Raw genomic sequence first — 15,038 nt, forward strand, 5'->3', positions numbered from 1 at the left:
TCTCATTAGGTAGGCTGGAGTGCAGTTGGTGGAATTCACAGGAATGTGGTTGCAGAGGTCTACCAGATCTGGCAACTTTTCTGGCCACAGATTCCTCTCTTCCAAGGGCAAGGTCTTCAGTAGGTCAATCACTACCTGGTTCATCTTCTCACACATGCCATTGGTCTGTGGATGGTACGGTGTTGTCCTGATCTTCTTGCAACCGTACAAGTTACAGAATTCCTGGAACATTTCTGCCTCGAAAGCTGTACCTTGATCTGTAAGCACTCTCTCAGGGTAACCGTGTTGTCGGCAAAAGTGCTGTTGGAAGGCTCTGGCTGCTGTCCTGGCTGTTTGATCTTTGTCAGTCACAACTACCAGGAATCTTGAGTAGTGGTCCACGATGGTAAGAGCATAGATGTAGCCTGAACGGTTTGGGACCAGCTTCACATGGTCCAGGGCGACCAACTCAAGTGGCTGTTTGGTTATTATTGGCTATAGAGGAGCTCTCTGGCTGACCATTGATGCCTCTCTTTTTGGGACTACCACCTGCCAGACCAACTCATGAGTGCGGGCATTGATACTCCTCCGACACAGCTTTCCTTCATAGATGAACAGCCGGCCTCTCTCCTTCCACAACTGCTGAGTTTCTTCAGGAGCATCCGACTCTGGGCGTGAGTCAACTTGTGACAGTAGCTCCTTCACCATGCGGACTGCAGGGTCACTATCCTGTGTTTCCGCCCAGTCATGATGGGGCAATGGATTTAGGGTGACCTCTTTCAAGCCAGACCGTCTGTTTCTCACTCCTTGAGTACGTTGGGCCGCAATTGGCCGGTGGAAGGGAGGTAACTCAATTTCCTCCAGAGCCTCAGGGTCTTCTCCTGCATCTGGCAGATTAGGCATTCTGGACAGCGCATCAGCATTGGCATTCTTATGCCCTGCTCGGTACTTGATGGTAAACTCATAATTAGACAGCCGAGCCATCCATCGCTGCTCCAGTGCACCTAGTTTTGCAGTTTCCAAGTGAGTCAATGGGTTGTTGTCCGTGGAGATGGTAAACTGGGCTGAAGCTAGGTAATGCTTGAATCTTTCAGTCACAGCCCAGACTATGGCGAGGAACTCCAGCTTGAAGGAACTGTAGTTGTCTGGGTTCCTTTCAGTGGGACGAAGCTTCCTGCTGGCGTAGGAGATCACTCTTTATTTGCTATCCTGTACCTGGGATAGTACTGCTCCAAGTCCCACGTTGCTGGCATCAGTATACAACACAAATGGTTTGTCATAATCTGGATAGGCCAGAGCTTCATCCCCTGTGAGAGCCATCTTCAGTCGGGTGAAGTACCTCTCCAACTCCTCAGTCCATTCAAATATGGAACTCTTCTGTTTGGCTTTCTTGGACTGCCCCACCAGAAGATTTTGCATAGGAGTGGCTATTTCAGTGAAGCCTTTGATGGACCTTCGGTAGTAGCCTACCAACCCAAGAAATTGACGTACTTCATGGAGGTTGCTGGGCTTCGGCCAGTCCCGGATGACTGTGACCTTGTCAGGGTCCGGTGCCACACCTTCTGCGCTCACTACATGACCGAGGTACTGAACCTTGGGCTTCAGGAGGTGGCATTTGGAAGGCTTCACCTTCAGGCCAAAGTTGGACAAGGCTTCAAACACCTCAGCCAGGTGCTTCAGATGGTCTTCATAAGTCTTGGAGAAAACAATGACATCATCAAGGTACAACAGGACCGTCTTGAAGTTCTTGTGTCCCAGGCAGCACTCCATCAGCCGTTGAAATGTTCCTGGGGTGGTGCAGAGCCTGAATGGCATGTAGTTGAACTCAGAGACCCATTGGGGTGGAAAAAGCTGTTTTCTCCTTGTCTGCCTCTGCCACGGGAACCTGCCAATACCCACTAGTGAGATCTAAGGTGGAAAAATAGTTAGCAGTTTTAAGTGCAGCTAATGACTCCTCAATTCTTGGTAATGGGTAGACATCCTTATGTGTAATGCTGTAATTTTTCTGTAATCAGCACACATTCTCATGGTACCATCCTTTTTCTTTACAAAAACTATTGGAGCTGCCCAGGGGCTACAACTGTCTCTGATAACCCCAGCTTCCTTCATCTCTCTCAACATACCTTTAGCACATTGGTATTGTGTTGGGGGTATAGGCCGGTACCTTTCTTTTATGGGTGGATGATCTCCGGTGGGGATATGATGTTGAACCCCTTTTACCTTCCCAAAATCTAGGAGGTGTTTACTGAATACCCGCTCATATTCCTGGGTCACCCTGTAAACTCCATTTTTCTGGTATGAAGGTGTAGAGTCAGTCCCCACCTGCAGTTGCTGGCACCAGTCCTCTAGCTGCTTTCCAGAGCCATTGTCCTCCACCTGGTCGGATGAGACCAAGGGCTCTGCTGCCTGCATTGCATTATTACTGACAGTGAGAAGCTTAGCAACTGTGGCATACCGAGGTATTGTGGCCTCCTCCTCCCCACAATTCAAAAGGCGTACAGGTACTCACCCTTTACGGACATCCACTACCCCTCTGGCTGTCAGGACAGTGGGCCTGCTATCAGAGTACACTGGTTCTACCATTGCCTGGTAATCTTTTCCTCTGAGGCCTATGGCTGCATGACACCAAATCAACATTTCACATCTGGGGGGTATTGTAATGGGGAAAGCATACTCACTCTGACGCTGCCAATTTCTCTGCTAGAGAGTTCTACCTGCTGTCTTTGCATCAGGGCCTTGATCTCCTTCTGCAGGACTCGTTCACTGGAACCAGCAGTCTCAGCCAACTGTTGCAACAAGACAATAACCTCGGAAAGACAATTTTCAATGACATTTGTACCAAGAGTCATCATGGGATTACATTCTCGTTGATCAATATCCACAACTATCAGACCTTGAGATTTTAACTTCACCCTCCCCACTTTAACAGTAATTTCTTTACATCCCACTTGTGGTAAAGACTGACCATTACTGGCAACTACTGTTAGTTCATCACTTGGGCCACGGGTGAGTTCAGAGTCAGCCCAATACCGCTTATAGAGGATATAGGGCATGGTGGACACCTGGGAGCCAGTGTCCAGCAAAGCGTTCATGGGGATGCCGTCAATCACCACTGGAAGGATCGGTCTCCCTCCAACATACTTGGCTCACCAGTTCCTTGGGCCTTGTGGTCCTACTCCTGGGAGTTGGCCCTCTGCCCCAGGGGTTACTCGTTTAAAGGACAGAATCTTGCGAGGTGGCCTGCTTTGAGGCAGTGACAACAGATGGGACGTCCGTTCTGGTCATAGCGATCGTTGTTCCTCCCTAGGAGTGGCGAGGTTCTCCTCTTCCAGAGCCACGGGACATCCTCTGGACTGGAAGCAAGCTGGATCTTCTCCTTAGAGGACACCTGCAGAGACTGCAAGGTTTTAGTAAGTGCAGCCATACCTTTGGTCAACTCCTGGACTTGAAGACGCAGCTCTTCTGTGGGATCTTTATCCAGAGTCTGTACATCAGCCTCCACAGGGATGGAAGGGAAAGATGTTGCTTCCTGGAGGTAGGTGATCGCTGGGCGCCTAGGGGGCGCTGGACGGCTGACAGTTGGTTCATGCAGCACCCAGATAGCCCTGTCCTTGAAGTCTGCAAAATCCAGGTCAGGGTTCTGCAGGGCTATAATGCGCAGCTGTGCTCTGTGGGTACTGGATAGGAGTCCTTCAATAAACTGCTCCTTTAACAGTCCGTCTCCATCTTTCACACTGTCAGGGTCAATCTGCTTGACGGCTCGCAGCACATCCTGCAGGTTAAGAGAATAGTCCCGTATACTGTCCTGCGCTCTCTGCTTACATCCAAAGAATCTCATCTTTATTTCAGCTGCAGTGCGAGTGTCAAAGGTGCTTCTGAGCTTAGCCAGGATCTTTTTAACAGTCTCTTTATCAGTGTTCTGCCAGGCTTTTACTTCTCTCTGTGCTGCACCTGTTAGCTGCCCAATCAGAATGTTCACCTTCTGGCTTTCGGATAGAGGATACACCTCAAACAAACTGCACAGTCTCTCTTTAAATTCACTCAGGGTATGTGACTCACCCGAGTACGGCGGTAGCCAGCCCGCTCCCGGTATATAGGGCATAGACAGCTGCATTATGGGGACTGCTGCGGTGGGCGCTGATTCTTGCAGTGCCCTGGAGGCAGCGCTGGCTGCCGGATTCAGTGGCGCCGTTGGAGCCGCAGCTGCGCTGGACCCTGCATCTGGCATCGCTGGGAGGTTAGCGGGAGCATCCGCCGCTACATTGGCATTGTCCTCAGACATTTTCTCTCCCCCCTAGTTAACGTGGGCCAGGCCGCGGGGTTGCGCTTGCTTACCGAATGCTGCTTCTCCGGGGGACGCCGGAACTGCAGGCCTCAGGTTTTCACTTCCCGTGCGCTCTTCTCCTTTCGCGCTTCTCAGCTGGCTCCGCCCACGAAGGCCTTCCCCTTTTTCTTCCCACGCGTGCCAATCAGCGGGATAATGGCGGCAATGGCGCCAATTTCGCACACAGTCTATAGCACACAACACAGTCTCTGGCACACAGGACCCGAGGACACCGGGCTTCGTAATCCTGTTTGTGACGCCAAAATGGGTCGCCCTCCCAGGGCTGTGGGGTACTTGGTACCGGGCCAGTCTCTCAGAGGGGATTGTCACAGCAGCGATGACCCCGTCCGTGGCCCTGGGCGCCCATGCAAAAGGGGTTGAGTTGGAAATAAAGTTTATAAGTGATTCGTGACGCCACCTGTGGTGTTCAGCAAGGGAGGTGTTAAGCCGACGCTGCAGACAGATCCTCTGGGACAGATGGTGTAGTGCAGCAATGATGTTGTAGCCCTCCACAGGTAGGGCTGTTGGTCCCAGGGCAGTGTAGCGGAGTGTTTAGGAAGAGGGTGCAGTGTTTGGCACAGAGATATAGCAGTGCTGAGGATGTTGCAGGAAGGAGGCAAGGACACAACAGGGTGCAGTTTCTTTACCTTTACTTGGCAAACGCAGTCCAGGGTCCTGGTTACAGATGGCACAGGAGCAGGCTAGCCTGGAAGCAACTCAGGGATCTCTCTATCAGATGGGTTGTGTAGTCTCCTTCCTAGCGCTGGCTTGAGGTACATGCAGTACTTTGTTACACTGAAGTTCCTCCTTCTTATCTTCTCTTAGAACTACCTCATATGGCAGACAGCTGTAGCCCTCTATCTCTCTTGGCTCACCCGTCGCTGTTGTGCCTCCGAGTCTTAGTTGGAATCGAGCATTTACAGCTTCCTATTCCTCTGGTTTCTGTTGCAGGACCTTCAGTATCCATACAACCGTGGAGACCAGGCTCCATATCATGCGCTATCACTGGGCGGGAGCTCTCTATCCTCAGCTCAACCTCCAGCTTCTCTCCACACATCTACACACGTTGCCCTCCTCATACTAACTCCTGATTTCCCCTCCTGGCCCTCAGAGAGCACTCCTCCCGCAATTCTGGTTCAGAGCTCCCTCTGTTGGCCTGGAGTGGGACCTGTGTTGCATGACATGGTTAACTGTTAGAGAGACCCTTCATTGCCTCCAAGCCTGCCATCACCCTCCCTGGAGGAAGGCAATGCCACTGTGGCGACCATACTCCTGGGGGCGTCACAAATGTCTCCGGTGGTCACTGTATTGCCTGTACACTGACACTATATACAGACCTCCTGTGTATAATGTCACTGGTGATCCCTGTATTACCTGTACACTATACACTATATACAGAGTTCCTGTGTATAAAGTCACTGGTGATCACTGTATTACCTGTACACTGACACTATATACAAAGCTCCTGTGTATAATGGCATTAGTGTTGTGTTTTTTTTTATTAATGATCTGTATTGTAGTATTCGGTCACTATATGGTGGTAGTATGTGATCTGGTTATGGTGTGGCGTTATTTCTCCCTGTATGTAGAGATTATTTGGTCACTATGTGATGGTAATATGTGGTCTGGTCATGGTATGGAGGTATTTGTTCCTTATATATGGTATTATTCGGTCGCTATGTGGTGGTAATACATGGTCTGGTCATAGCGTGATGGTTTTTGTACCTTGTATATGGTATTAATGGTCATTCTAAAAAATATATGCAACTCATTCCCTTAAAGAAAAATAAATAAAAATAAACCTAAAGAGTATTGGATATTTTAGGAAATGTTTCATAAGTAAGAGTAGAATATGGCCCAGCCTAAAGAGTCTACCTTGTTGTGGTAGTGGCTTAAAAATTCTTTTGGCCAAAACAAAAGCTGCTGGTTATGTATGTGATCTGATGTTTGCTGGGAACTGTTAATATCAGATTGGTGAGGACGTGGTGTAGAAGATGAGTTTTTCCAAGAGTGGGCAGTGGGATTGTGGAAGGCTCGAGGTGTGGAGGCGGAACTGGGGTGGAGCCTGGATGGAGTCTCAAGGGGTCCCGGAAATTTTGCCAGTATGGGGCTCCGAAAATTCCTAGTGGCAGCCCTGACTGTAATCGTGTGTGTTCTGCAGGACTGGTATCTACAAATATAGGGTTCCTGTAAGGTGGGACTAGTGCTCTTTTTAGTAGCTTTTGTTTTTTTAATTTATTTAGTAACAGCTTAATGTGTTTCAGTCATTATGTAGTGGAAGGTGTATGGTGGTGTCATTGGTCTTTGAATAGAGTGTTTTGTTATTTAGAGGTAATGGTCATATTATATTATGTATTCGCGGTGTGGTGGTGATAGTAGAGTGGGCATTGTGCAGACGTATTGCTTTGGCCTTTTATAGTAGTAATATTGATCATATTGGTCTTTACATTGTGTGTTTTTGGGTAGCAACAGTGGTATAATGTAATTATATATACATGCTATTTTAAATGGCTAAAGGTTAGTCTTATGGGGCGACATGCACTTTGGGGCTTGGGCCCTTGATCTTTAAGGACCCTAGCAATGCCCCTGCATACTATGTGTTTACATGTCCGTGTTTCTGGAGTTGTATGTATGTTTGTAAGTAAGCTAAGTTATGATTCCATATCTAAGCAGTAACCTTGGTTCTGGTACTGTATCGATGTAGTAATGTAGATTCTGGTATAATATGAATGCCATAAGCTTGGTTCTGTTTCTGTATCTTGTAGTAGACATAGTAAGCTCGGTTCTGCTTCCATATCTCTGTAGTCAGCTTGCTTCTATTAAGGTACTGTCACACTTATCGATGCACCAGCAATCCCGACCAGCGATATGACGCGGTCAGGATCGCTGGTGCATCGCTAAGTGGTCGCTAGTGAGCTGCCACACAGGCAGATCTCACCAGCGACATAGCAGGGGTCGCGGGTCGCTACTTACCTGTCAGACGAGGCGATCCTGACGTCCTACGCCCGCGTCCACGCGTTGCTTGTCGGCGCCACAGGAAGCCCAGGAGGAAGCGCCCGACGAGAAACGGTCCAGGATGTTCTCGAGGTAAGTATCACATGTAGCGATATCGCCAACAATATCGCTATAACGTCACAAAAACCAGTGACGTTATAGCGATATTGCTAGCGATATCACTTAGTGTGACAGACCCTTTACAGTATCTATGTAGGCAGCAAGCTTGATTCTGCTCCCTTATCTCTGCAGTAAGCTCTGTTCTGCTCCCATATCTCTGTAGTAAGCTCCAGTCAGTTTCCTTATCAACGTAGCAATCTTTGTTCCGGTCTCATGTCTATCTAGTCAGCTTGCTTCTGTTACAGTATCTATGTAGGCAGCAAGCTTGGTTCTGCTCCCATATATATTCAGCAAGCTCCGTTCTGTTCCCATATCTATGTACCAGCCTGTTATTAAAGCCTGTTATCTCTGCTGCTTTAATGCAGTGGCCAGAGATAAGCAGGGCAAAAGCACCTGGAGGGCCACTGCCTTGTGATTGCCCCCCAGGATGAAAAGTGCCAGCCAGCCCCTGCTGCTTTGTACATTGAAATGATTCATACAACTTTATTTTATGCTATATGTGGCCACATATTCAGTATATCTATGTAATGCCTGGTCAAGACATCATAGAACCAAGTTATATATGACTGAAACTGGTTTACTGTTTAAAAAGCAGGTTAACCTTGGCATCAGAAAAATAGGAGACAGAAAAGTATTCATTACGTTCATGAATGTCAGGTGTATGAAAATCTTCATTAAGAAAAACTAGATCATAATTAGCAATTTTTTGTAGAAACATTTTGTTCCTTTCCACTGCTGATTTCATCCTAGGCGATACAAAAGGTGAAATCAAATGTCAAAATCTGCAGAAAAAATCGACATGCAGCTGATTGAAAAAACTTCTTTGCTACTACTGTAATACGCTTTGGATTTTCCATCCACAGGTAATAAAAAGTATTAATTATTCTCTATACGTGAACATATTGTAAGTGTGCTGGTTATTTGTTGACTGTATATTGAACCTTTTCCTTTCCTATGTTCTAAAAAATACTACTTTTCTTGCATAATAAGATGAAAATAAATCACTTTTACTGCATTTAATATAGTTCTTATATGAAGTGTACAGTTTCTGTTTGCATCCTCTTGTCTTTATCTCAGTATCTTGCCTTTCTTCCAGGTCCTCCTCTGAGGTTGATGGATGGTGAAAGCAAGAAAGAGGGGCGTGTGGAAATTTATCTCAATGGCCAGTGGGGGACAATCTGTGATGATGGATGGACCGATAAGGATGCGTCTGTTGTGTGCCGGCAACTTGGCTACAAGTAAGTCCAACAAATGGAGCTCTTCCTTGACAGGCAGTATATTTCCAGGAGGCAAAGGAGGTTTTCAAGTAACTGGAATTGTACATTAATAACCATAAATTACTATACAAGTGGAAAGAGATTTCTGTCCAGGAAATAGACTATTAACATGTGCATATCTTGATCTGTTTTCTGTATATCAATTGCAATGTATAAATATGAGAACAAAACAAAAAAAAATATTTTTTTTAATTTGCACTTTATTTTGACATCTTGTTTTGCCGATCAGTATGTAAATCTAATGTAATCTTCACTGCATTAATTTACAGTATTTAAGATACCTGCTGTAGTATGGTAAGGAGTGTGAATAGTGTGATTTGCAGATAATACACTTTCATGTTCTAATGCATAGATAAAAACAATGGTGTACCACTAGGTCTAGTAACGTTTTATTATAGATCATTTACAAGTATATCCAAATATATTCTGTAATTCTCTGTCTGCTAATCAGCCAGGACCTTAGTCATCAAACCTATATTACACAGTAGGTAAGTAACCGAATTAGGAGGACAATTTATATTCCTGAGGATTGTCTAGATTGGATTGAATTGAAGTTTACTTTCACCTGTTTAAAGTTTTTGGGCTAGAGTTGAGCAAAAGGATTTGCAGGACCCTGATCCAATAGCTTTGTTGGAAGTTCATGGTTGCCAGACCAGAGTCCTGCAACCTCCTCCAAGCTGCCGGCATCCCCATTCATAGAAGGATGAAGATATATAGGTGGAAAACAAATACATGGGCTTGTTGGCCACATCCAGGGTACACAAATGACCTCACTAGCATATTAGAATAGAGAACGATTTTTTTAAACAACGCTTGAAGAAGCCCACGTGAAATGCATGTCGCGATTGCAGCCATGTGGCACATGGACATGGGTAAGACATAGGATTTTTTATATTTACAACACTTTGGAATGTTTTTTAGACTTTTTATACGGTCTTCTATGCAATATCACTTTAATTGTGACTCATTTACTTTTCATAAAACATTGACCTTCTTGGCATAGGATTGGTGGAGCATTGTGTTCACAATCACGGATAGTATACACATTGCATATATATATTTTTCTCTACGATGCACTTCCTTACATTATGTGTTTAGACCCTTGCCTTTGTATACTTGAGTCTTCACCTTCAATTTTACTATTTTTTGTATGTACTGTTTCGTATTTGTATTTTTCAGTATGCGAATTGCCTCTTCAGAGAGGAAGAGGACTTGAACTCTATAGCGCCACCTGTTGGCAGTTTTCAGTAATACTTTATTATAGATGGTGGAGTTTTCTCCTGCTATTACGTTAGATCTTACTTGAGATTTTTCCCCTTTTTTGGTGCAACTTTATCAGTTCGAATGATATCAATTATATGGATTGGATAGCAGAGGTTTTTTAATTAGGACTAAGTTCCCTACAAGATGATATGCTTGGTTTGAACAGTTAGTTTTGTGCTGACGATTTTGTGCTCCTATAAATATTGTGGAAATCAAAAGCTTGAAAACATTTTTAATTGATCAAAGGAGAATTTTTCACGACCGAACCTTTTTGGTAAAATAAAGAAAAAAAATACTTTCCCCAGACCAATTGTTAAATGTAAGCCATACATACTGAAGATCGCTGTGACTCATTTCATTTATATAATTGTAAAACTGATTTTTTTTTTCCAACATTATAAAGTTATATTCTGTATTAATGTCCAGAAACATGAATAATGAAGTGTGAAAATGTAACTTTCCTTACCACTTCACAGTTGATAGAAAGCACAGACATCAGGGATTTTATTCATACTTAAAGGGAATGCAATCCTTCCCCAGAGAGCACGGGATATTTCAATACTTTTTCCATACACATGCTTTGGATTATTATTGCAAATAAGCATTGCTAAGTGAGATGCGTATTATGAAGAAACTTTCTGGACATTGATCAATTGCTGCGACATGGAAGCTATATGCATAAAATAAAAGGATAGCCCCATATCCCCCCTTCCATCCAACCTTGAGTGCGTTACTGCAGACTGAAGATTGTTTCCTGCGGCCAACAATGCCATTATATGTAGCTGAGCAGACGTCAGCAGCTAAATCACATTAAAGGACTGTCTTACAAATTAGAAAAGACCCATTAAGACGCTAAATATATCATGCTATCACATTTCAGCACAGCCAGGCATTACGTAAGATCGCACCCATTATTTAATATATTACATAATGTCTGAAGACTGGCTACATAATTTGACAACATTTAGACAGTCTGAGGCATGGGTGAAACCTGAAATACGATGTTGGTAGACACTGAACACAAGAGATGTCAAAGGACAAGCGTTTGAGAAAACACACTAAATTTAATACTGCCATGCTACAGTGATTTACAGACACCTGTGACCGGAAAAACAAAAACACATGTACAAATAATCTTCACTGTAGATACATTTTATTATGAAAAGAATTGTTAGGGATTTTTATAAATTAGAAATTACAAAACTTAGAGAGGTTCAACACCTTGATTGTTAAAATGAGTTCGTTGACAATGAGCTAATCACAAAGTGTCCCCCTGCACAGAACCATAGTGATCAGCTGTGATCATCCTGGATGCCTAGAAATAAGTATTCAATTCCCCTGCAGTACCCCCACCGGGGAAATTATATATCACTCTGTACTTATTCAGATCTATTGGTTAGACACTCCCATCCAAAGTTTTATCCTGTTAATATATTACAATCATCATATTATATTGAACTCTGTACTTACAATTGCTCATTTTGCCCTTCTACCCAGATAATTCTATTCTTTTTCATAAGGGCTAACACATTGTGTGAATAAAAGCAGACTAGCTGAATTCTTCTAAGCTCTATGTAGAAACAGTAGGTCAATTTTCCCTGTTTGACTCATGAGTCACTGCAAATGTCAACAGCAGGACTTTGTTTTCTACAAAAAGCACGGAAAGAAGTAGCTGGGGAGAAAGTCAAAATTAGCAATCGTAAGTACCCAGTGCTATATAATATGATCGCAATAAATTAAGAGGAAAAAACCTTGCTTCTTTAAACACAGGGCAGGACAGGTCTTCCAGACTGAGAAGCTTTCTATGCAACCAATCTTCACTCTCAATTCTTAATTCAGAAGGCGCTGAATGAAATGCGTTTTGTCAGTTAGACCACCTCTTTACAATTTTTACCCAAAAATATAGGAAATATTTAATATTTTAATCCCTGCCATTAATGTTTCGTGTTCCACACAGATTCAGTCTAGTTTTATGATGTTTATCATTTGTAAAATTTCATACTGTATATGTTAAGGTCAATAATGTCAATAATAAAATAAAAAACTGCCATTCAGGTGCATTGACTATGTCTGATACTGCAGTTCGTCCGCTTCCAAATTGTTTCAATGAAAATTCTCCCGTTTTGCGTCTACAGCCCCTATGCAGACTTATGTGTTTCCATGATAATACAGTAAACTTTGCAGTCATTTCATTGTCTTTGTGTCCCAAACTTCTTAGTAGGAAGTAAATGAGAGATTGATGGCAACTAGTGATGAGCTAGTGTGCTTGTTACTCGAGTTTTCCGAGCATGCTCGGGTGTTCTCCGAGTATCTTGGGCGTGCTCATAAATTATGTCTGAGTCCCCGCAGCTGCATGATTTGTGGCTGCTAGTCTGTCTGAATACATGTGGGGATTCGCTAACAAACAGGCAATCTCTGTATGTATTCAGGCTGGCTAGCAGCAGCAAATCATGCAGCTGCGGGGACTCAGACATAATTTACGAGCACACCTAAGATAATCGGAGAACAACCGAGCATGCTCGGAAAACACCAGTAACGAGCACACTCGCTCATCAGTAATGGCAGCATGACTGCAGGATTGGACTACACAGTTAGTGTTACAATGGCAGCGCACTTTTTTATTAGGACTTTTTGCAAGCTTTTTTATTTTTATTGAAAATGTATTGCAAAGTTATTTAAAAATTGTAATTGGAAATGTCGGTCATTCTTCTAAATAATTGGGTGTTAGACGCAATATCTGAGAGAGTCAAGGAAAAATATAGGAAGAAAGCAGACAATTTTTCAATCAACCCTTGAAAGAGGACCTGTCACTTGCTAAAAAAACAAGTTAAATAACTTAAAAACCTTTGCATTAAAACTGGAATTTACTTCAGCCTTCTTTGGATGTGTGCACTTTCACCACTCCCTTCCAGATACTGTGAATCACAACGTGACAGCTGATCTAGCAGACCAGCAGTCTGAGGTGCTGCTGAGCTGTGATTGGCTGCTTCTGGGAGGGAGGAGTGAAAGTGCAGTCATTGAGAGTAGAATCTGAAGTTTGTCTGCAAAGCAGAAATTTCTCATACTGTGCTCCAAAAGCACCAAATGTGAATATCACTGCAAAGGAGTAATGCAGCGCAAAAGAAAAACGAACTTCAGAATCATGAGGACTCGGTGATCTTTAGAAGGTACTTAATGCAATATTTTTGAGCACATGACAGGTCCTTTTCAACTGCCTAGTAAGCAATATACATTACCGTGGGTTTATATTGAACTATACCAAGAGGTAGGAATTGAATGTCAGCTTTTTTATAGGTAAACCTATGTAACACTAGGTTCTTTGGAGGTCTGACACCCCATTGATCAGCTGTTATTAGCTTAAATAGTGGCCAGATTTAAATGGTATGAATCTGAACACCACCGCTCTATCACATGGCTCAGTGGCTGCTATGTGTTTGGAGCACTAACCATCGGTGCAGACTGGGGACTAAGATAAGAAGTCCTGACCATGTTGTTTTTAATAAATCACCACTATTCAGCTTTTATAGCACATGAGCAGGTTGTACTTGGCTCTCTTAAGCACTCCGATAGACAATGAATGGCGTGTGTCATGACTCTGGACAGGATGGTTGCACCTCCATCCTGGTCAGGTCAGGGTTAATTTTAGTTCGCCTTTCTTTGGTACTGGGGTGGCTTTTTAATGTTGGCAGTTCTTGTATTTGGTGTCAGTGATACTTCCGTATACTCGTTTTGGGTTGCTGACCCAGATTACTAATCCGTAAACGTTGTGCCTCTGTTTGTGTGCTTTGCTGTGTATGACCCGGTTTGTCCCCTGACATTTGCCTTTGTATCCTGCTTTGTACTGGTTATCTGACCCCTTGGATTGTCTCCGATTACTCTTTGCCTTATCCCTAGGTACTGCGCTCTCGTCTGGCTTTTGACCCTCGACTCTCCTTTGACTATGTTTACTGTCTGTGCCCTGAACTATGCGTGCTCAGTTGCCTTCTCTGTACTCACGTGCAGTGACTCCGCCCCCTGATCATGTGACGACCCATATGATTTTTCAGGATTTTTTTTTTGTGTTTGTTATGGACCCACTGCATGCTCTGTCAGATCAGGTATATAACCTGACCAAGATAATGCAGAACCTATCTGTTGAGCAAAGAGTGTTGGTTGCTTCTCACCAACAGGTATAGAGGGAGTTGGCAGATACAGTTAATACTGCTCGTGGGGCCTCTTCCTCATCTGACAATGAGGAGGGTACTGTGTCTGAGGTTTTCCTATCCTTTCCTGAACCCTCTGTCAAACTTACGGATACCTTTTCTGGGGATAAGAAAAAATTCTGGGTATTTAAGGAAAGTTGTAAATGACTTTTTTCTCTGTGTCCTCGGTCTTCAGGTGATGAGAGTCAAAGGGTGGGGATAGTTATTTCCCTGTTACGTGAGAAGCCACAATCCTGGGCTTTCTCCCTATCCCCTACCTCCCCTGAGAGAATGTCTGTTGATCAGTTCTAAAAGGCCCTGGGTTTTATTTATGATGAACCTGATTGAGTGAGATTGGCAGAGGACACGATTATGAGTCTTACCCAGGGAAAGCACTCGGCTGAGTGGTACTGTTCTGAGTACAGGCGATGGGCACCCGAGGTTTCCTGGAACAACTCGGAACTCAGGGGGCTATTCTGACAGGGTCTCTGTGAGCATTTAAAGGATGCCTTGGCCCTACACCCCCGCCCGACACTCTGGAGGAGGCAATGACCCAGGCCGTCCGTATGAACCGCAGGCTGAGAGAGAGAGGTGTTGTACAACGAGATGCACCTCAGTTGCCAGTGAAAACGGAGCATTCATCATCGGTTGAGCTCTTGGAGGTGGGGGCTGTCTCCATGAAGGAAGTACGAGGTGGAGCGCATCATGGATTCCCGATTAGTCTACCGTTCCCTCTAGTATTTTGTTCAATGGAAGGGGTATAGTCCTGAGGACCGATCCTAGGTTCCTGCCTGTTCAGTTCATGCCGATCATATGGTATGCTCCTTTCACGCCCAGTTTCCTGGAAAACCTGGGGTCCGTTGGCCCCCTCTTGAGAGGGGGGTACTGTCATGACTCTGG

At 44.3% G+C, this 15,038-nt stretch overlaps 1 protein-coding gene across 6 annotated transcripts in view; it reads left to right on the top strand.

The window, feature by feature from the left end:
- The window catches only part of PRSS12 (serine protease 12), a 497,636-nt gene that overhangs the window by 379,551 nt on the left and 103,047 nt on the right, over positions 1–15,038 (top strand). For all 6 annotated transcript variants that reach the window (XM_073571862.1, XM_073571866.1, XM_073571863.1 and 3 more), the window contains one exon: positions 8,514–8,655. In XM_073571862.1, the coding sequence (XP_073427963.1) occupies positions 8,514–8,655 (142 nt within the window). The remainder of the gene's footprint in view (positions 1–8,513; positions 8,656–15,038) is intronic.

The sequence above is a fragment of the Dendrobates tinctorius genome, unplaced genomic scaffold (assembly GCF_039654945.1).
Source record: "Dendrobates tinctorius isolate UK_male_01 unplaced genomic scaffold, ASM3965494v1 ptg000030l, whole genome shotgun sequence".
Classification (NCBI taxonomy): domain Eukaryota; kingdom Metazoa; phylum Chordata; class Amphibia; order Anura; family Dendrobatidae; genus Dendrobates; species Dendrobates tinctorius.